Genomic DNA, 22,350 nt, shown 5'->3' with positions numbered 1-22,350 from the left:
GCAGTCATTTGACAATTGAGAGTAGCATAATGTTTAGTGCATGCTGACGACTTACCGGTTCTCATTGCGGAAAGTTCTGATTATTGAGGCCACGGTTGACCTTCTGAGGTTTGGTTGTATCATTGTAGCCGCCTCACTCATTGTCATGCCATGATTTATGACATGGTCTACAACTATTGCTCGGATTTCATTGGACACTCTTTACTGTTGCTGCCGCTGTCTTGATCCGTGGCCTTGTCCTCTACCACGTTCCCCCACACCTCTCAGAAGTGGTGCTTGTCCCCTGCCATTCCTTTGACCAACACGTCTTCCTCCCACCACTGCTTGACCTCTATTGTGACCTGGATCACCTGCCGGCTCCATGTTACAGTACGTATCGCTATGTTGTTGCAAGTGGAGCCCAATCAACTCTTTATATACTCGTTCCACAAAGTGAACTCAATCAACAGTAACGAGTTGGCAGAATTGGATAAGCAATTACAAGGGCCTGCATCCATACAGTGCAGTACTGTCACTACTGTAAATAGTCTGAAAAGGTGGTACATGGGACCATAGAAACGGTGTCTGATAAAGAATGATGATTAAATATTACATCCATAGATAATGTAGTCTAATTGGTTCATGCTCCACACTAATTGGTGACAATGAATCTCGTTATCTTGAAACTTTCATGATCTAAACATGGAATATTGTTTGTCTGTTTCCATACAACTATGCATTAAGAGTAATGCAACAGTTACTTATGATTTTGAGCAGTTGTATCAATTGATAGTTGGAAAAATTGTAATGAAATGAATAGACACTCATCTGATATGTAATGTGTGAATTGCCTTTTGAAATAGTAGTACTTTGATGTTAGTTGTGTCATATTGAACAGGTGATTTTTGTTAAATGAACAAATGATCTTAGTTTTATGTGTATTGTATCCAAGCAATTGAAAAAAGTGTTATTTTGAAAAATGTGCATTTTGATCATTGGTTGTGAGTTTTGAAAAATGACGTCAAGGTTCTGAAATTAGTGCCAAAGTGATTGTAAAAAACTGTAATATTCGAATGAGGCAACCACTAACATTACAGTATGATATTCGAATATTCTAATGCCAGTGAGCAAATCTCCAATCTCAACCCTATTCCCTATGTAGTGCACTACTTTTGATCTGGTCAGAAGAAGCCTAGTGCACTACGTAGGGAACAGGGTGTCATTTGGGCCAGAGTCAGTAACTCCCCTGGGTATGAATTCTCTCTCTATCTTATCTGTCTTCTATATTATGTTCTCTCTCTCCTCCTCTCTTCTCTCCCTCTATTCACTCTATTCTATCATCCACACCACATGCCAGCTTCAACACAATCAATTTACAAGTTAAAGACACACCTTGGAATAAATAGCAAAGGAAAACTACTACTAGATATATTTTTTATTTCCCATCACCATGAATCATATTTAATAACTGAACAGTAGCAGACCTAACTTCATCTGTTCCTGACTCTGGATATTGGATTAAAAAGACCATCAATCTCCAATGATATTAATGTACAATTCTGAACATTACTGATATACTGAGTGGCAAGTCAAGATATCTGCTGTTTTTATTGTTTGGTTAATAGCACCACCTGCTGGACAGGTTTAATGTTGCTTGACTGAGCAGTATGGGAGAATAAAAGATGCCAAACTTACGGTAGGTTTCCCGGACATCTCCATTGAACATGCTTTTTAGTCTAGGACTAGGCTTCATCTGTGTCCGGGAAACCGGCCCATATAGTTCAATTAATAAGTAAGTAACACTACCTGTTCCATGATACTGAGGAAAATTAAATTGAGACAGAGAACCAATTGAGAAAATATTTCAATGGTTCTGAATGCCAACCAACATACATTAACAGCATACATCATGATTAATGTGAATATATAAGATTAAAACATTGCACTTAAAAAAATATGAATGCATTGAATTGTAATTTATAACATCTTCTGAAGATCAAATCAATCAAATCATTGTACATAAAAACAGAGCAGAATGAATCATCACATCTGGGGACCATCACCACCAGCATGACTAGTATCTATGTGGACCCTACTACAGTTTAACCAGCTCAGCTATAGACTACACCAGCATGACTAGTATCTATGTGGACCCTACTACAGTTTAACCAGCTCAGCTATAGACTACACCAGCATGACTAGTATCTATGTGGACACTACTACAGTTTAACCAGCTCAGCTATAGACTACACCAGCATGACTAGTATCTATGTGGACCCTACTACAGTTTAACCAGCTCAGCTATAGACTACACCAGCATGACTAGTATCTATGTGGACCCTACTACAGTTTAACCAGCTCAGCTATAGACTACACCAGCATGACTAGTATCTATGTGGACCCTACTACAGTTTAACCAGCTCAGCAGTACCACAGAGCCAAAACCCAGGATAGAGGGGCTGAGTGAATGTGGTCTGGACTCTGTGGAGGAGGGTCATTGTGTCAGAGACACTGTAGAAGGACAGAGTACCTGCCTTGTGATCCAGGTACACTCCTACTCTGGAGGACTGAGGGCCTGGTACTGTAGTCACAACATTATTGTGTCTGAAACAATAACTACCTCTATAACACTCTAACCTCCAGGACTTGTTATTGTATCCAAATCCACCATCTGTCTCTGTTCTGCTGATGTCTTTATATGAGACTGCTGTATCAACACACCACCCACTCCACTCCACCTCCCAGTAACAGCGTCCAGACAGACCCTCTCTACACAGAACCATCAAGTCATTTGTGAATCTGTCTGGATGATCAGGATATGGTTGGACTTGGCCTGTACGTGTCACCTTTCTGTTCCCTTCAGACAGAGAGAGGAGTGTGCCTGCTGTGTTTGGGTCCAGTGTGAGCTGACAGGAATCTGGGAGAAGAGCAGAGCAGAGACCAATGAGGGGAGTTAGAACAATAAGTTAAGTCAGATACTGTATCTACCCTGTCTTTGATTAGAGCACAGCAGAGATCAAATCAGAGAAATATGAGGAGTCAGATAGATACCCAGTCTTTGATTAGATCTACTATTGCTATATATTTCTAGAGGGATTGTTAGGAGTGTCAGTAAAAAGAGACTGTTAGTTACTTCAGAATAAAGAGACTCACATTGTAAGAACTGTTCTCTGGTCTTGGGCTCTGGAGGCAGTACAACATCCACTATATTCACTACAGACACACAAACACATTCACAGAGAGAGGGAATGTTATCATCATACCATATTCCACATGTATATGACCAGTAGGGAACTTTCAATGGTCTAAAGTTGATGTTCTTATTATTTTCAACACACCTGTAGTGGAGATCTTGGTCCATTCTCCTTTAAGGACGTCTTCTAGTTTCTCTCTCAGTTCAGACACAGTCTTACTCACATCTCCAAAGTACTGAAGAGGACGGACAACGATGCTGGGTAAGTCTGAAGATACACTGGTACTGGAGAGAGACTGATAACTCTGGAGAGAGAGAGAGAGAGTGAGAGGGAGCAGAACCAAATGATTGAGAGTTTTAATTTCATATCACATGTATCAAGGCAGTTGAGTTACCTGGAGGAAATGGATGTGATCCTCTGTGTGTGAGAGCTGCTCCAGCTCAGTGCTTCTCTTCCTCAGCTCAGCTATCTCCTGCTCCAGTTGCTCCAGGAGTCCTTCAGCTTGACTCACTTGAGCCTTCTCTTGGGCTCTGATCAGCTCCTTCACCTCAGAGCGCCTTCTCTCAATGGAGCGGATCAGCTCAGTAAAGATCTTATCACTGTCCACCACTGCTGCCTGTGCAGAGCTCTGTTAAGAGAGAGAGAGAGAGAGACTTGTCTTACTTTATTGAGCCATCCTCATTACACTAACACCCCCACCCCTAAAAACACATTGCGTGCCACCACAACCTCTACACAATCACATTATACAGTACCCAACACCACAGTACAATACACCATCCAGCACCACATTCCAACCGTCCATCCAACCCCTCCTCTCCAGCTGTACAGACAGCCCCCCTGAGCCCCCATACCTCCTGAAACATCTCCACACTGTTGATCATTTTGTACAACTCAAACTCAACCCTAAGGCGTCAACAGTAATGGCATTACCCTGGCAACACAGAAAAAACATAATGAACAGTCTGTCATTGCAGAAAACGGACACCCCTCCCCAACTCCCAGGTCAACCCGAGCCAACCAGCTATTGGTGTCCACGGCTCCATGTAATACCCTCCACTGGAGGACCCTGACCTTTCCAGCACTGGGAGCTTATAGAGCACCCTCCACCTATACCCTGCCATGCTCTCAGCCCCCACAACCCCTGCCACTGATGCCCCTTCACTCCCGCTAAGCTCCTGATGTGTCTAACCTTGACACTGAGGTGCAGCACCTTACCCCCCACCTCCTCAAACTCCCCAGGCTCAGAGTGTTAAAAGTCAGTAAGTCCTCCGGACTCTCCTGCCAGTCCCCAGTCTCTGCTGTCACTTGCAGTGGTGGAAACGGTGGTGGCCCCTCCTCAGGCTGCTCCAGCCCTAAGTACTGCAGCATGAAATCAGAGACCCCTGCTGTATTGAGTCTCTCCTGCCGCATGATGAAGAGCTGCTGATCCAGCCCCAAACCACCAGCCCTGCTCAACAGAGCACATGCTGGTTCCCTCCAGCCCACCTCCGTACGGTACAGTAGCCTCTGTGCTGCTGAGTCAGAACGCTGCCACCCTGACCAGAAAAAATTCACTAACTTGCGCTGCAGGTCCACAAGCAGACCACCGGGGGCGTTGAGAATGGCCAATTTAAGCCATAGAGAGGATGCCACCAAGTTGTTGATGATCAGCACCGTCCCTCTGTATGCCACTTGGGAGATGAGCCACCTCCACTTCGTCAGCCTCGACACCACCGCTTGTGACACTCCTTCCCAGTTCTTCCTATCCCAACCCTCCGAGCCCAGATACACCCCAAGCATCTTAAGCCACTCACAGCCCCACTGCAACCCCCTGGAAGCTGCGGGAGGTGCCCTGTCCCTCCATGCCCCACATAACAGAGCCTCACTCTTGCCCCAGTTTACCTAAGCAGAAGACGCCCCTCGTACACCCTCAAACTATTCTCCAGGGCCTGTAGGTTCTGCTCATCCTTAACCAACACAGACGTCATCAGCGTATGCTGACACTGCTATGCCTGTCCCCAACCCTATGCCTGGCTCCCATACTCCCTGTAGACTCCTGCGTAGCAGGCCCAGAAAGGGCTCAATAACAAGAGTGTATAGCTGTCCTGACAGAGGGCATCCCTGGTGAATGCCCCTCCCTACCCAGACTGGCCTACTGAGCCCTCCCCACACCTTGACCATACATGAAGCCCCAGCGTACAGCATTTGAACACAGGCCACAAAATTCTCCCCACAACCAAAACAACACATTGAACAGATATTCATGGTCCACCCTATCAAAGGCTTTCTCCTGATTATGAACATATTGTCTGTGATTAGGTGTCCTGATACACAGTTACCCGTCCATCTTATAGTCCACACAGAGCAATGCCACAGGCCTCCAGTTCTTTATGTCGCTCAAATCCCCTTTTATGGGCAGGAGAGTCAAAGCCTTCCGTCTACAGCTTAGCGACAGCTCCCCCACCCCGACGCACTCACACAACACACGTCCTGTAAAATAATTCCCCAGAACTTTTTATAAAAATCCACAGGCAGCAGAGAGACAGCAGCTGAGAGTTTGTGAAAGGCCAGGGAAATGTCTATTTGATTTATCTGTGACAGAGAGAGTTTGGAAAGGTCTGTGAGCAGAACCTGAGAAAACCCAGGATAATAATAATAATAATAATATACCATTTAGCAGACGCTTCTATCCAAAGCGACTTACAGTCATGTGCATACATTTTTACATATGGGTGGTCCCGGGGATCGAACCCACTACCCTGGCATTACAAGCACCATGCTCTACCAATTGAGCTACAGAGGACCACAGAGTTCTGCCCTCTATAAATCAGAGTACAACTCCACAGCCTCATCTCCCCACAACAGAAGTTACCCACCCATCAGGCTCCCTCATCTCCCCACAACAGAAGTTACCCGCCCATCAGACAAACGTAAAACAAGGGATTTTCTTGGTTTCCCCACTCTGTTTTTCCAACCCCTCTGGTGAAACAGAGAACTGAGCCCTGTACTATAATATAATATAATGTGCCATTTTGCAGACGCTTTTATCCAAAGCGACTTACAGTCATGCGTGCATATATATATATATATATATATTTTTTGTGTATGGGTAGTCCCGGGGATCGAACCCACTACCCTGGCGTTACAAGTGCCGTGCTCTACCAGCTGAGCTACAGAGGACCAGGTGCAAACACATTTATGAAAGCAAAGACAAGGTCATTATTTGGGCTCTAAACACTAACAACCTACCCTTACACACCTCTTTTGCTACCCCTGCACTAAGATTTATGCCATGGCATTTAAATGTTTTTGGTTTACATATTCCCCCAGTCTTTGCCGCCGTTCATGTTAAGGAAGTCTAACCGTGAAATCTCCATAAGAGGTGGGAGGGAAATCACCACAATCAGAAACCAGTAGAGAAGCCCATAAAGCCGCCATGCCAGAAAAAAACATCAATTTAAGCAGATTCTGAAGACATGCCCTTAAGAACCCATGACCCATTTTCTCAGCCTATACCGCTTCCTGGGTGAGAGGACACTAAACCCCTCATTCTTCATCACGTGTTGTACTGACCTTACAAACCTTCCAGGATCAATCAAATAAGACTCCAGCAGAACCTTCTTTTTTCCCCTTTAGTCTCCATCTGGAACCTAGAAAGTTCTCTCACCGTATATACTGGGCCCTCAGCCTGACTGGCTGTCAGCTCTGGATCCAATGAGCCGTCTGAAAACGAGACGCCTTGTCCTCCGCTCCCGCAGACTCACCTCCCCCCTCTTCCTCCTCCTCCATTGGCACGGTACCGTCCTCCTCCTCCCCAGTCTCTGCCCCCCTGCACTTCCCCCTGATCAGAGCCTCTTCCCCAATGACAGGCAATATTTCCTGGGATGAGCCCACCAAGCCTTCGCCCACCGGAGTCTCTGTTACTACAGAAACCTGCCTCAGCTCATGTAGCCCAGCTGCAACCCTCCCCACCACCGCTTTCTCCACGGCCTGCGCACCATCACTTGGCCATGAACTACTACCGTAGCTCAGTTGGTAGAGCATGGCGCTTGCAACACCAGGGTTGTGGGTTCGTTTCCCATGGGGGGACAGTATGAAAATGTATGCACTCACTAACTGTAAGTCGCTCTGGATAAGAGCATCTGCTAAATGACTAAAATGTAAAAAATGTACTCTCCTCCCTCCTGGTACCCCTGCCATTTATTTTGCAATTCTGAGTAATCACTACTTTAGTAAGGATTAGTAAGGAAAAACACTTTATTCAGTACTACTGCAGTTGCTTAATAATTCCAATAGATGGCAGCATAAGACCATGAATGACATTTCAGAAGATTAGTTTAGTTCTCTCCCTGGATACACCACCACTCCCCCTCACAGGAAAACTCCTCCTGCCTGAGCTTTTTACTGTCCCTTTCCACACTGCTAACGCAAGAGGAAGGACTGAAAAAGCATTTAACACATTACTGTGAAGTAATATAATGATGATTCATGTTTATTATTACCTGTTTTTATGGTCATGTTTTGAAATTATACTTAATACTATAATGATTATCAATACGCCTGAACATTAATTCAGTCACCTCTGGTCGACAAAAACTTATTTTCCTAGTACATTAATTGTCAAATTCATCAACCAGCATCGAGCACTCTGCCTTCTCACGCAAGCGAGGGGCATGTTGAGGTAAATATGCTAACCGCGACGGTTGCATTATGTAATTTATTGGTGGCTGGAAGATGCAGTGTTTTTTCTTTTCTATTGAGTTTAAGTTTATTTTTGAGTTTAAGTTTATTTTTACAGGGACAGTGCACATTAATCAACGTTTCAGTAAAAGTGCCGGTTTTAGCCAGCCGGCTAATTTTCAACCGCAGTCCCTGGGCAGGTTATTAAAAACAATTACAATATAGACAATAACAACATAGAACAAGACATAGCATACAGACATAGCAACATAGGACAAGCAAGACGTAGCATACAGATAGAGCAACATAGAACAAAAAGCAGCAAGACAAAATTCATAAAAGCAACAAAGTGTTTCCTCACCTCACAAGTTACAGACAACAGACATGGAAAGCGGCAACACACAGCTAGGGACCATGTTCACAAATCTGATTGACCTTTAGCCATGTCTTCAAGCATTTTGTGAAAGTGTGATATGTGGTGCAGTTATGTGTGTCTGATGGCAGTGTATTCCAGACATGGGAAGCTCTCACAGAAAAAGCGGATTTACTAAAGGTGCTTTTCCTTAGGGGAACTACACAGTCACCTCTCATGGCAGACCTTGTGGATCTGCTGCCATATGTTTGGGTTTTCTGTTTAACAAAAATACTGAGTGGAGGGGGAGCCAAGCCATTTAGGATCTTGAATACAAGACATGCATCGGTGTATTGCACAAGATTTTCCCAACTAAGGAGCTCATGCTTTCTAAGGATGTGACAGTGATGATGGCTATTGGGATTCCTATCAAGCACTTTGAGAGCCTGTTTGTAGACAGACTGAATAGGTCTTACTGTTGTACAGCAAGCTTGGGCCCAACTAGCCAAACAGTATGTTAAGTGGGGGAGTATCATAGATTTGAAGTACAGTTTTGCTACCTCTGTAGTCAAACAATTTCGTATAAATCGGAAATTAGCTAGGTTGAATTTGGTTATTTGAATTACCTTTTTTCACATGCTTTTTAAAAGAGAGGTTGGAATCAAGTATGATGCCAAGGTACTTAAAATCAGATACCCCTGGAGCTTCTCCCCTGACACATAGACTTCTGGCTCAGTAGCATCTGTTGCCCTCTTTGTGAAGAACATGCAAACAGTTTTTTTCACATTGAGATGCAAACACGAGTCACTGAGCCACTTTGTAACCTGGACCATTACAGTAGTGAGTTCTTGTGCAGCTTGTTGTTTGCTCTTTGCATGCACATATATCACTCTATCATCTGCATACATTTGAACTTCAGACCCAGTACAGACAGAAGGCAGATCATTAATGTACAGGCTGAACAGGAGGGGCCCCAGTATTGACCCTTGGGGCACACCCACATTATAGCTAAGAGTGGGCGACAGCTCATTGCTCACTCTGACACACTGAGTTCTGCCTTCAAGGTATGATTTCATCCATCTCAAGGCATCGGGGGAAAAGTTGAACTTGGACAATTTTGTGATGAGAATCTCATGGTTAACAGTATCAAAAGCCTTCCTTAGGTCCAGAAACACAGCCCCAACAACGCCCCCTTTGTCCATCTTGGACTTCACATTTTCCAGAAAAAAGCAGTTGGCCATTTCTGTGGAGTGTTTCGCTCTGAAGCCAAACTGCATGCAATGTAATGTGAAGGGGCTGTTGTTGAGGTGGGCAATCAGTTGTTCTGCTACACACTTTTCAACAACCTTTGACACAACAGGTAGTATACTAATGGGCCTGTAGTTACTCACGTCAGCAGGGTCGCCTGATTTAAAGATGGCCGTTATTATGGCCGACTTCCATACCCTTGGGAAACACCCCGAGACCAATAGATGTGTTGGTGACCTTAGTAATGGGGCCAATGAGTGACTCTTTGTAGTTTTTAAGAAAGGTAGAGTCCATCCCAAACACATCTTTGGCTTTAGAGTTCTTTAGTGAGCTAATCACCTTGTCTACCTTTGACTCAGAAACCTCCATTATGATGAAGACAGGTTGAGCATCATTTACTAGCACTGAGCCCAAGAAACCAGTGGAGGGGTTCTGTGTCAGTACCCTGACAGAGTCAATAAATTAGGAATTGAAGGCTATTGCTATTTCGACTGCATCCTGTGTTCGATTTTTATTCACCATGATTTCTAGTCTTTTTGCAGTGTTACTATGGTCTTTCCCTGTTAACTTTTTTAGATTCTCCCAGATCAGTTTAGAATTTCCCTTTGCTTCACCAATTATGTTAATAAAAAAGTTTGCCTTGGCCTGTCTGATTTCTTTCATCACCTTATTTCTCAACATGGTAAACCTACGTCTGTCATGCTCTAATTTGGATCTTAGGGCTATTTTTAGATAATAATCTCGTTCTTTCATCAATTTCCAGATTTCTCCATTTAGCCAAGGAAGAGTGTTCTTTTGGCCAGGTTTGGATTTGATTTTCTTTAGGAAACCATTTAATGTAGTCTGGATTGTGGATAGAAAAACTTGACTATCAGCTTCCACGTCTGCATAGGACAAGAGATCATTCCAGTTAATTCCCTTAATTGCATTTTCAAAATAGCTTAATTCACTCTTAGGTATTCTTAGTTGATCAGGCTTTCTAACAGTAGAGAGGTTAAACCTGCTCTTAGACAGCTTTCTGGCTATAAGTGTCAGATTATGATCAGATAGCCCAGTAACCATATTGAATGATTTAGTCACTCTCTCTGGTTTATTACTGAACACCAAATCAATCTGTGTTTTAGAGCAACAAGTCACCCTGGTTGGCCATTTAACTAGCTGTGTAAGGTCAAAGGTATTAGTGATCCGTTTGAGGGTTTTCCTACAACACTTGTCTTCATAATTAATGTTAAAATCTCCCATTAAGATGACCTCTTTCCCAAAATCACATTCCCTAAGCATGTTATTAAACTGATCAAAAAACACACTTTTGGTGGAAGGTGGCCTATACATTCCAATGAGGGTAAAATACATTTGGGGAGACAGTGTAATGTTCAGGCCAATACATTCTAGTTCATTATCACCTGACCACTCAATTTGTTTACATCGGATATGTTCTTTAATATAAATCATCACACCCCCTCCTCTTCCTTCAGTCCTGTCTCTCCTGAAAACATTGTAGCCAGGCACAATCAAAGCAGCAGATGGAGAGTTTCTATGGAGCCATGTCTCTGAGAGGCAGAGAAAGTCAAGGTTGGAGTCTGTAAGTAGATGTTGAATTTGATCACTTTTTGGAATGACACTACGAATGTTCAAGTGCCCCCCTAGTAGTCCCTTGGGCTTAGCTCGTGGGTCCCAGATGACTCAAGATTTTCTGTGTTTTCTGACGGCTGGGTTTAGGCCGTTTTGTTTCGTTTTGATTAGGGGCAGTTCGGTAGCGCAATTAACAATCCCTCCCGCCTGCACTGGATGCGGGAAACCAATTAAAACAGCTTGCATACCAGAAGCAGAGTCAGGGATCGCACATAGCGACTTTGGCATGTTTGAAGAGTCAAAATCCATCCTGGAGCCGGGTGAGTCGAGAGAAACCACAGGACCATAGCACTCACCCACCTCCACAGCGGCGACGATCAGTGGACGAGGCCATCCACCACCCTCCACTCCGGTGCGTATCGCTGGCTCGGTGATGTTGGGCCCAGGATTGAGTTGCACATCCCCGGAGAGCAGGAGGGTAGTGAACAGGTAGTTTAACAGTTTCCGATAAATGTTGGACTTGTGTTTGTTGCGCCTAAGCGGTTCAGTAGAATAAGGAGCGAGGTAGACTTGGCCATTATTCAGAACATTATGGTATGCTGTGTACTGTCCGCTCCCGTGGAACGGTGAACCAATGTGTTTGTGTTTGGTGTTAATATTCTCTGGTAGTAGACTGATTGTGTCTTCCCAGCAAGGACGCACTGATATTATCAGTAGAGCAGCTACATAACTGACAATCATGGCAGAGTACTGGAGATAAAACACATAATTGCGCTTTAACTCTTTGCATGAGTTACTTAGCTGGGGTCGGCGTACACCTGATGGTTTAGATAAAATTACAGCATTCGAATGAGAAGCGGCACCTGCCGCACCACCCTGTCTTCCGTCCGCCATTGTTCTGTTAGGGTGTTGAGAAGCTACAGGCAGACGGCTATTCAGAGGCTATTTACTCCCAATATGAGATAATTTTACATAAAAGGTTTTTATAATGCATGTTTACTAGGGTTGAGGTTAGCGCATCTGAGTAGGGATTATTTGGGTTCAATACCTGTCCTACCTATCAATCATATTGCTGCTTGTAGCCTATAACTGATAATCCCCACACTAGAAACACCGAAAACTATCTGTGCTAGCAAACCCTGTGTTCCACCCCTCCCCTGTGCAACCTTGAGGTTTGTTAAGAAACAAACACTTGTCTACGAAAAGAGACAACATGTTTAACGGATTCCGCTTGGCACCCAGCCGAGAGCACACGAAAACCACTTGCAAATTTACCAAAACTAACCAACTACTTGCGGTCTGTTCGTAAGCAATAAACGGAGGCAGATTAGCCACCACAACTCTTATCGAAAGAGGCGAAATCAGCACAAACACACCCCTCACAAAAATCCCACTCGCAACAAGACAAACCTTTTTCATTAACACGACCATCGCCTTGTTCATTCTGGATGCAGAGTACAGATGTTCCGCTCCAACCTGTTCGCCGACCATGAGCAAAACTTCCTCCACACCTTTCCCCCGGAACGTACCCGAAGCGACAGCGTTTCTTCTCCACTCGGTTGAGGCCATCACGCCGCCCTAACAAACTACCCCTACTCCCCCGTCAACTCCAACTTCTTCTTCTATGATATAATGACGGTCCACAAACCAACGTTAAAGGTGCATGCCGTCACCTACTGTGCTGGAGTGTGTGGTCAATCACGGTTTACAACATTTCTAAATCCTCCTACCTAACTCAGTACTTCTGAGAAAATAAAGAAGAGCCCTACTAACTTCTAATAGACCCTCCCCCATCCCCAAAATCCCCTTCCAACCCCCCAACCCTGTCCAACCTCAATGACCCTACACTTCAATCTTTACCTCTCTTCAACATACTAACAACAATATAACAACACATGCTCCACCGTTTCATCGACCATACCCTCCAGACACAAACCATTCCCATGCTTGCCAACCAGATGTAATGACGAGTTCAATGTACAATGTCCTAAGCGCAATCGAGTAAACCCCACCTCTTCCTTCCTAATCTGACCTTTGAATCTTGGTCCATCGACCTTTCTGTAAAACTGTAGTCTATTCATATAAATGCCGGCCCTTGTGCTCAGAGTACCATCTCTTCTGCCACACATCTATCAAAATGGCTCTGATCTTACATTTGGCCTCACCTCTACCCAGTGGAACATTAATATGAATTATATCTAGTTTCAAACCTCTTTTAGCTAACTGGTCTACAATTTCATTCCCTTCCACACCAGAATGTGCTGGGACCCAGCAGAATCTCACTACTACACCCATTCTCTCAATTCTCCATAATAACATTAATACCTCCAATAGCAGGTAACTCCTATTAGATTTACCAGATGATTACCACTGCCTCAGCATACGACACCTTTACGTTCCATTTCTGTGGTATAGTTGATAACCATTGCTATGAACTCTAAGAAGCTAACTTTACTAAAGCATATATCACTCGTTGGCCTATCCCTCTGTGCTGGCACAGATCTACTACTCACAGGGATCCTCTCAGGATCTCTCACCCTTGACCCATCCTCCTCTACTTCCTTCACTGCCTCAGCATACGACACCTTCTGCACTACTCTGACTCTAGGCACCTCAACCTGCCTCTCTCGCACCGGACACTTCCAATCCCCAGCAACATGGGTATCCCAACAGTTGACACACACTTTATTCAACAGAACAATCCTGTATCCCATTCTCTTCCGCACACATAAAACATCTTGGAATTTCCCTCCCACAAACTGCTGCGAAATGACCATAAACGTTGCACCTGAATTTATGGATTTGCCACAAAAGCTTGAATCAAGATAACTGATATATCATAACATGACTTTCTCTGGTAAAGACTCAAAACTCAAAAGGACTGACTCCTATGTTTCACCACGCTCACCACCGGGTCTGCGTCCCACAAACGGGGGAATCACAAACACCAGGAATCTTCATCTTCAATTTCTCCACCTTCACACTTAACGCTACCCCAGAAATCACTCCTTTCAATGGTGCCCTGTTCCTAAGAGCAAAGCAAGAAACAGATCTTGACCCAAGTTGCGTGACACGGAGCGCCCACTCCCTCTGGTCAGAAGAAACACAAACAAATATCACAAGTCCACTACAGGTTACCTTCACTGATTCAACTGCACCCAACTCTTTTCCCACCCAACATGAAACCACAAATGGATCTGCCAAAAGGTATGGATCCACTTTCTCCAACAATGTAACTCCTACGGCACCAGATTCTTCTTTATCATGTCCATTGATGCCAGGCTTTGGTTCTGAGCTCTTCACCACACCTTCTACCTCACTTAACTCTCCCTCATCCATTTCCATTTCACCTCCAGAACTCAGTCTGGTGCAAGGCTCACTCTGTTTGCACTTGAATTATAACATTTGATTTTTATTTTTATTTATTTTTATGTGTCTATTCCTTTTAAACTTTTGTGAGTGTAACGTTAACTGTTAATTTCTGATTTGTTTATTATTTATTTCACTTGCTTTGGTAATGTCCCAACAGTGGGGTCAGTGGGATTGGATAGGGGCCTCTCTCTCTCTCTCTCTCTCTGACTGGATGTCACGATCGTCTATAAAGGGAGCAGACCAATACGCAGCGCGTTGAGTGAACATGATGACTTTTAATTAGAAAAGCACGTCAATACAAAACAAAAGACGAAAGTGAAGTCCAACAGTAACAAAGACTAAACTTGGAACAAAAACCCACAATTCCCACCGGAAAACATACAGATTAAATATGGCTCCCAATCAGAGATAACGAGCCGACAGCTGACACTCGTTACCTCCGATTGGGAGTCATAGACCAAACCTAGAAAAGAACCCCACAGAACTGCAAACATAGAAATACACACAACAGAACTACCAACATAGAAATACACCCAAATACCCAACAAAACAAAATACACCCTGGCTCAAATACAAAAGTCCCGGAGCCAGAGTGTCACAGTACCCCCCCCTAAAGGTGCGACCTCCGGGCGCACCAGCATAAAGTCTAGGGGAGGGTCTGGGTGGGCGTCTGTCCACGGTGGCGGTTCTGGCCCTGGTCGTGGTCCCCACCCCACCTTAGTCACTATCCGCTTCCGTAGCCTCCTCCACATGACCACCCCCCAACTAAACCCCACTGGATTAAGGGGCGGCACCGGACTAAGGGGCAGTACCGGACTAAGGGGCAGCACCAGGATACGGGGCAGCACCGGGCTAAGGGACAGCACCAGACTCAATGGCGGATCCTGGCTGGCTGGCTCTGGCGGATCCTGGCTGGACGGCTCTGGCGGATCCTGGCTGGACGGCTCATGGCCGGCTGAAGGATCTGGCTGCTCATGGCTGACTGACGGATCTGGCTGCTCATGGCTGGCTGACGGATCTGGCTGCTCATGGCTGGCCGACGGATCTGGCTGCTCGTGGCTGGCCGACGGATCTGGCTGCTCATGGCTGGCTGAAGGATCTGGCTGCTCATGGCTGGCTGACGGATCTGGCTGCTCATGGCCGGCTGACGGATCTGGCTGCTCATGGCTGGCGGAAGGCTCTGGCTGATCCTGTCTGGCGGAAGGCTCTGGCTGATCCTGTCTGGCGGAAGGCTCTAGCGGCTCCGGTCTGGCGGACGGCTCTGACGGCTCATGGCAGACGGGCGGCTTTGCAGGCTCAGTCCAGACGGCCAGTTCAAACGCCTTAGGGCAGACGGGCAGTTCAGGCCCCGTTGGGCAGACGGCAGACTCTGGCCGTCTGAGGCGCACCGTAGGCCTGATGCATGGTGCCGGAACTGGAGGTACCGGGCTGAGGACGCGCATCTCAGGGCTAGTGCGGGGAGAAGCAACAGGGCATGCTGGACCCTGGGAACGCACATAACGCCTAGTACGGAGAGCCGGAACAGGGCATGCTGGACCCTGGGGACTCACATAACGCCTAGTGCGGAGAGCAGCAACAGGACGCACAGGACTCGGGGAACACACAGGAGGCTTGGTGCGTGGTGTAGGCACTGGTGGTACTGAGCTGGAGCGGGGAGGTGGCGCCGGAAATACCGGACCGTGCAGGCTTACTGGCCCCCTTGAGCACTGAGCCTGCCCAACCTTACCCGGGTTGATGCTCCCGTCGCCCGACCAGTACGGGAGGTGGAATAACCCGCACTCGGCCTATGTGGGCGAACCGGGAACACCATGCGTAAGGCTGGTGCCATGTACGCCGGCCCGAGAAGACGCACTGGTAGCTGGATGCGTTGGGCCGGCTTCATGACATCTGGCTCAACGCTCACTCTAACCCGGCCGATACGTGAGCTGGGATGTACCGAACCCGGGCTATGCCTGCGTACAGGAGACACCATGCGCTCTACTGCGTAACACGGTGTCTGCCCGTACTCTCGCTCTCCACGGTAAGTCCAGGGAGTAGGCGTAGGTCTCCTACCTGACTTCGCCACACTCCCCTTTAAGCCCCCAAAGAAATTTTTGGGTAGTACCCACGGGCTTCCAGCCTTGACTCCGTGCTGCCTCCTCATACCGCCTCCTCTCGGCTTTAGCTGCCTCCAGCTCTTCACGAGGGCGCGATACTCTCCCGGTTGTGCCCAAGGACCCTTTCCAGCCAGTATCTCCTCCCATGTCCATGAATCCTTTATAGGCGTCCATGAATCCTTAGGAGCAGGGTCCCGTTGCCGCTTGACACGCTGCTTGGTCCTATGATGGTGGGTTTTTCTGTCACGATCGTCTATAAAGGGAGCAGACCAATACGCAGCGCGTTGAGTGAACATGATGACTTTTAATTAGAAAAGCACGTCAATACAAAACAAAAGACGAAAGTGAAGTCCAACAGTAACAAAGACTAAACTTGGAACAAAAACCCACAATTCCCACCGGAAAACATACAGATTAAATATGGCTCCCAATCAGAGATAACGAGCCGACAGCTGACACTCGTTACCTCCGATTGGGAGTCATAGACCAAACCTAGAAAAGAACCCCACAGAACTGCAAACATAGAAATACACACAACAGAACTACCAACATAGAAATACACCCAAATACCCAACAAAACAAAATACACCCTGGCTCAAATACAAAAGTCCCGGAGCCAGAGTGTCACACTGGAGGAGAGATGCGAAATGGTGTGTCTCCTCTGGTCAACAATACTCACCTTGAGAGACTCCACAGCCTGTTGGAGCTCCTTCAGCTCCTTCTCTCTCTCCTGGAATCTCTGCTGGACCTTCTGCTGACTCATCCCCAGCTGCCTCTGTGGAGAATCACTCTTCAATGAGCTATCAAGCTTTATTTGTCCAGTAGATCAATAGTATAGTAATGGGACATAGGGCCCATAGAAGATAGGGATTGAAATGTTGAGGAAGTGTCTGTGTGAAATTATATTATTATATTGTTATGTGAATGATTACAGTTTTAACAGTGCACAAAACAGGGGAGCTGATTGGGAGTTTGATAACGAATGATAATGGTGTTTGACTTTAGAAAATGGTGATACATTTGGAGACTCTGGGTTAACACATCTATATAATCAAGGTTTGTGTTCATATTTGTTCTGCAGAGGATTGATTTCATTTGAATTATCTCATATTCAAACAGCCTTAGTTCCTACTCTATCTTTAATAATTTGATTATCAGACAGTCACCAACAAGTAGTTCTGGTCTTACCTGTTTCTCAGTCCTCTCTGCTGCAGCTGACACTGTATCATGGCCTTTATGTTCATCCATTGTACACTGATAACAGATACACTGTTGATCGGTACGACAGAAAACCTCCAGCAGTTTGTCATGATGAGAGCAGATCTTCTCCTGTAGTTGTGTGGTGGCTTTGACCAGCTTGTGCTTCTTGAAAGCAGGAAATTCATAGTGAGGTTGGAGGTGAGTCTCACAGTAAGAGGCCAGACACACCAGACAGGACATGAGGGCTTTCTGCTTTCTGGTCCCAGTGCAGAAATCACACGCCACATCTCCAGGTCCAGCATAGCACAGAGCAGGAGGGGGAGCAGCCTGGAGTCCTGTCTTCTTCAGTTTCTCCACCAACTCAGCCAACATGTTATTTTTCCTCAGATTAGGCCTTGGAGTGAAGGTCTCTCTGCACTGAGGACAGCTATAGACCTCTTTCAGAACATCCTGATCCCAGCAGCCGTCAATACAGCTCCTACAGTAACTGTGTCCACAGGGGATGGTGACCGGCTCCTTCAGTAGATCCAGACAGACAGAACAACAGAACTGGTCCTGGTCCAGCAGAACTCCCTGCTGAGCCATTTGGACGGTTGTTCACTCTCACACAGACAGACGACACAGAGAATCAGATCAGTTTTGTTTCCTCAGAAGAAAGTTTGTGGGACTTCCTGGTTCTGCCAGAAGGGTGGGGTTAGAGGGAGGGAGGGGTTAGAGGGAGAGAGAGAGAGAGAGAGAGAGAGAGAGAGAGAGAGAGAGAGAGATAATTATCTACAATGGGGGATACAATGTACTGTAGCTGAAATGAATACCGTATGTATTGACTGATCATTGAGAATGATGTAACACTTTACATTACAGTGTGTTTATTGGTGTGTAATTATTCCTGTTAGTACAGTGGTGTAAAAGTACTGTGATGCCTCATTCTTACACTGTACTAGCAGCAGTAACCCTAACACTAACTCTAACCCTAACTAACTCTAACCCTAGGATCGAAATGCTACTTTGACACTGACAAACTGAGAATCCGAGATCAATAAAAACGACCTTGTCTTGAATCCATCAATAGCCTAGGCCTAGGTGTGTGGAGACACATATTGTAGGCTACAATATGATGAGGAAATTATAGTCCTAAAAATGCTTTCCAGTTTCACTGACTCACCCAATGCTGACCTCCATCAACATCTCTATAAGTCCATCTGGAGATGGGGATGGTGCTGACCTCCATCAACATCTCTTTAAGTACATCTGGAGATGGGGATGGTGCTGACCTCCATCAACATCTCTTTAAGTCCATCTGGAAAGTCTCCTTTATCATTACCATCAGTGTCCCTGTACTGCCTGTAGGCCCGTATGACCGTACGTGGACTGTCAATGCCAAACCTCTGGCAGAGAGATTCTATCACTGTTTCTCCATACAGTGCTCCTGCATCCTCTGGCCAGTATTGAGCATAAAGCACCTTCAGCTCCTCTATGAACTGGCTGTATCCTGTATTGTCCACCGCCCGTCCTCCTTGAGAGAACCTTCTAGCCTCCATGTTCCTCGCCAAGCTCTAGAAAAACTCCCTCTGATTAAGGACTCTGTCGCTGGGTCTTCCACCATTCAGTTTGACTCCTTGGAAAGAGTTCTCCTGAATCCCTCTCTGGCTGAGTTGTGTGTCGGCCTGGCTGCTCTGCCATGGCACTGAACACCCTCACTTCCCTGGTGACTGCCCTGTGTGCAGTAATAACACCCCTCACTTCCCTGGTGACTGCCCTGTGTGCAGTAATAACACCCTCACTTCCCTGGTGACTGCCCTGTGTGCAGTAATAGCACCCTCCTTCCCTGGTGACTGCCCTGTGTGCAGTAATAACACCCCTCACTTCCCTGGTGACTGCCCTGTGTGCAGTAATAACACCATCACTTCCCTGGTGACTGCCCTGTGTGCAGTAATAACACCATCACTTCCCTGGTGACTGCCCTGTGTGCAGTAATACCACCATCACTTCCCTGGTGACTGCCCTGTGTGCAGTAATAACACCATCACTTCCCTGGTGACTGCCCTGTGTGCAGTAATAACACCATCACTTCCCTGGTGACTGCCCTGTGTGCAGTAATAACACCCTCACTTCCCTGGTGACTGCCCTGTGTGCAGTAATAACACCCTCACTTCCCTGGTGACTGCCCTGTGTGCAGTAATAACACCATCACTTCCCTGGTGACTGCCCTGTGTGCAGTAATAACACCATCACTTCCCTGGTGACTGCCCTGTGTGCAGTAATAACACCATCACTTCCCTGGTGACTGCCCTGTGTGTCTCTCTTTTGGAGCTGGGGTGACAATTCAGATATGTGTGATGCACTTCAACAACTAAGACCTAGATTGTTAACAAACGCATGCGAGGATATCCGCATGGCAAGGCCACTATAGCTCTGACGGGTCACGCCGTCACGGGAGGCATCCTCAGATCACCATTATTTTGTCCGTAAAGGTTAATGAGCCATATTTGTTTATGGTCCAATAACATATTTAAAATAATCTATCTACCTTGCGTATCTGTTTGGACAATTTGCACATTCGGATTGAAATTACTGTTAATTAATATCATCACCCCTTTTGAGTTTCTTAGCCCATGGGAGAAGTATATTTCGCCCCCCCCAGTCATTTTTCCACCCAACTTCATCTAGAATTGTTGAATGGGTTTCCTGTAAACAATATATATTATATTCCTTCTCTTTGAGCCATGTAAATATTGTTCTTCTTTTGTTATTATCTGCTAAGCCATTACAATTATAACTGGTTATTACAATTATAAGCTTTGAATGTTGCTTGACAAGCCAGGGGTTATACGTTTGTTTGGTCTTGAACTGAGCCTCCGTCCAAATTGCACCTGCTCCGGGCACTGCCCCCCCGTGCACTTCGTCGGTGGATGGACATATGTACAAATAAGAGAGCAGGTCTGTAATCAGTGGGGAAGGATTAGGATGATTGCACAGAAGGATCACCGCGCTTTTACATGATGGTTTTTCTGGGAGGCTGGAGAAATAACCAGGAGGCAACTTGATTTAACTCTGATCGCTTTTTTAGATGTTTACAGTGCAAACAGTGAACAAATTGTATAAATAATGTGTGAGGTACCGGAGCCGGGCAAATAGGTGCTGGAACAAATGAGGTCAAATCTGAGAGGTGCCGGATCCGGCTCAAATTAAGCACTGGAACCCAGGTCTGGAGTGTATGACGTTGGTGTATTGGTACTGAATATACCATAGATGGAGACAAGACTGATTGGAACAGAACCAGTGAGACCCAGACCAAGACTCAACCACTAGAGACCTCTAGACCCATGTGTCCAACCTGTAAGGAGACCTAGACCAGTTTAAATGTGTCCAACCTGTAAGGAGACCTAGACCAGTTTAAATGTGGACAAATGAGCCCCAGAGTGTGAACATGAATGCTAGTGTGATGATGATGCTGTCAGTACAGCATAGTGTGGTGAGTTTCAGAGTTGGTCATTAGTCCTCATAGGGGATGGTTTCATTCTATGGAGTAGCAGTGGTCTTCATGACATTGTGCATGTTTTAGATCAAATCCTTTGCGGTCAACTGCACAGACTCACTAATCTACAAATCCACTTGCATCTCAAATATTGACTCACTAAGTGGTCCAGATCAGTGATTCTGCGCCTCTCCTTGATCAGACTGATCCCCTCCAACACACTGATGCCTGTTTCTCACTATAGAGAACAGTCAAGCCAAGCAGGGCCAAACTGGGCTGGCTAACACTACAGAGCTGAGTCAAGCAGGGCCAAACTGGGCTGGCTAACACTACAGAGCTGAGTCAAGCAGGGCCAAACTGGGCTGGCTAACACTACAGAGCTGAGTCAAGCAGGGCCAAACTGGGCTGGCTAACACTACAGAGCTGAGTCAAGCCAAGCAGAGAGAGAGAGAGAGAGAGAGAGAGAGATGACATCAGGTAAAGTTCTGGAGATGAGGGAATATGTGTGCAGAAAGAAACCCTCAAGTATGGTTAACCACAGATAGGCCCAGTATGGACTATCAATACAAGTGACCATTTAGAATGTGACCCAGTTCAATGGGTCTTAACAGAACTGGGGGATGTCAGCCATGAAGTTGTCTAAACACAAATGGAAAATAATTTGTTTCTGATTCATTGTTAATGGATTTTCCATTAGGAACACAGGGGGAAAACCTAACACAACAACTCACATAACACACAACCAATAAAAACAAAGGGGGAGGAAACCACTAAAGTCATTACCATATTGTCATTTTCTAATGACAGGGAGAAAACATGTTAAATCTAGAAGACTACTTTAGATCTGGTCAGAAGAAGCCTAGTGCACTACATAGGGAACAGGGAGAGATTTGGGACAGAGACAGTAACTCCTGTATGGAAATCTTCATTCTAATGACAGTGAGCAAATCTCCAATCTCCACCCTATTCCCTATGTAGTGCACTACTTTAGATCTGGTCAGAAGTAGCCTAGTGCACTACGTAGGGAACAGGGTGTCATTTGGGCCAGTCAGTAACTCCCCTGGGTATGAATTCTCTCTCTATCTTATCTGTCTTCTATATTATGTTCTCCTCTCCTCCTCTCTTCTCTCCTCTATTCACTCTATTCTATCATCCACACCACATGCCAGCTTCAACACAATCCATTTACAAGTTAAACAC

General features: G+C 45.8%; 1 protein-coding gene across 1 annotated transcript; it reads right to left on the bottom strand.

Annotated features, from left to right (window-relative positions):
- Positions 1–2,384: 2,384 nt before the first annotated feature.
- Positions 2,385–18,260, bottom strand: LOC123483221 (tripartite motif-containing protein 16-like). Its single transcript, XM_045212746.1, has 6 exons — positions 17,664–18,260; positions 17,155–17,250; positions 3,568–3,801; positions 3,318–3,477; positions 3,133–3,192; positions 2,385–2,896 (listed from the first exon to the last, which is right to left on the bottom strand). The coding sequence occupies exons 1-6, from the start codon at positions 18,258–18,260 to the stop codon at positions 2,385–2,387; spliced, it is 1,659 nt and encodes a 552-aa protein (XP_045068681.1).
- Between the last annotated feature and the right edge of the window lie 4,090 nt (positions 18,261–22,350).

This window comes from Coregonus clupeaformis, unplaced genomic scaffold (assembly GCF_020615455.1).
Source record: "Coregonus clupeaformis isolate EN_2021a unplaced genomic scaffold, ASM2061545v1 scaf0048, whole genome shotgun sequence".
In the NCBI taxonomy this organism is placed as follows: domain Eukaryota; kingdom Metazoa; phylum Chordata; class Actinopteri; order Salmoniformes; family Salmonidae; genus Coregonus; species Coregonus clupeaformis.
This window is presented reverse-complemented; position numbering and strand designations above follow the sequence as displayed.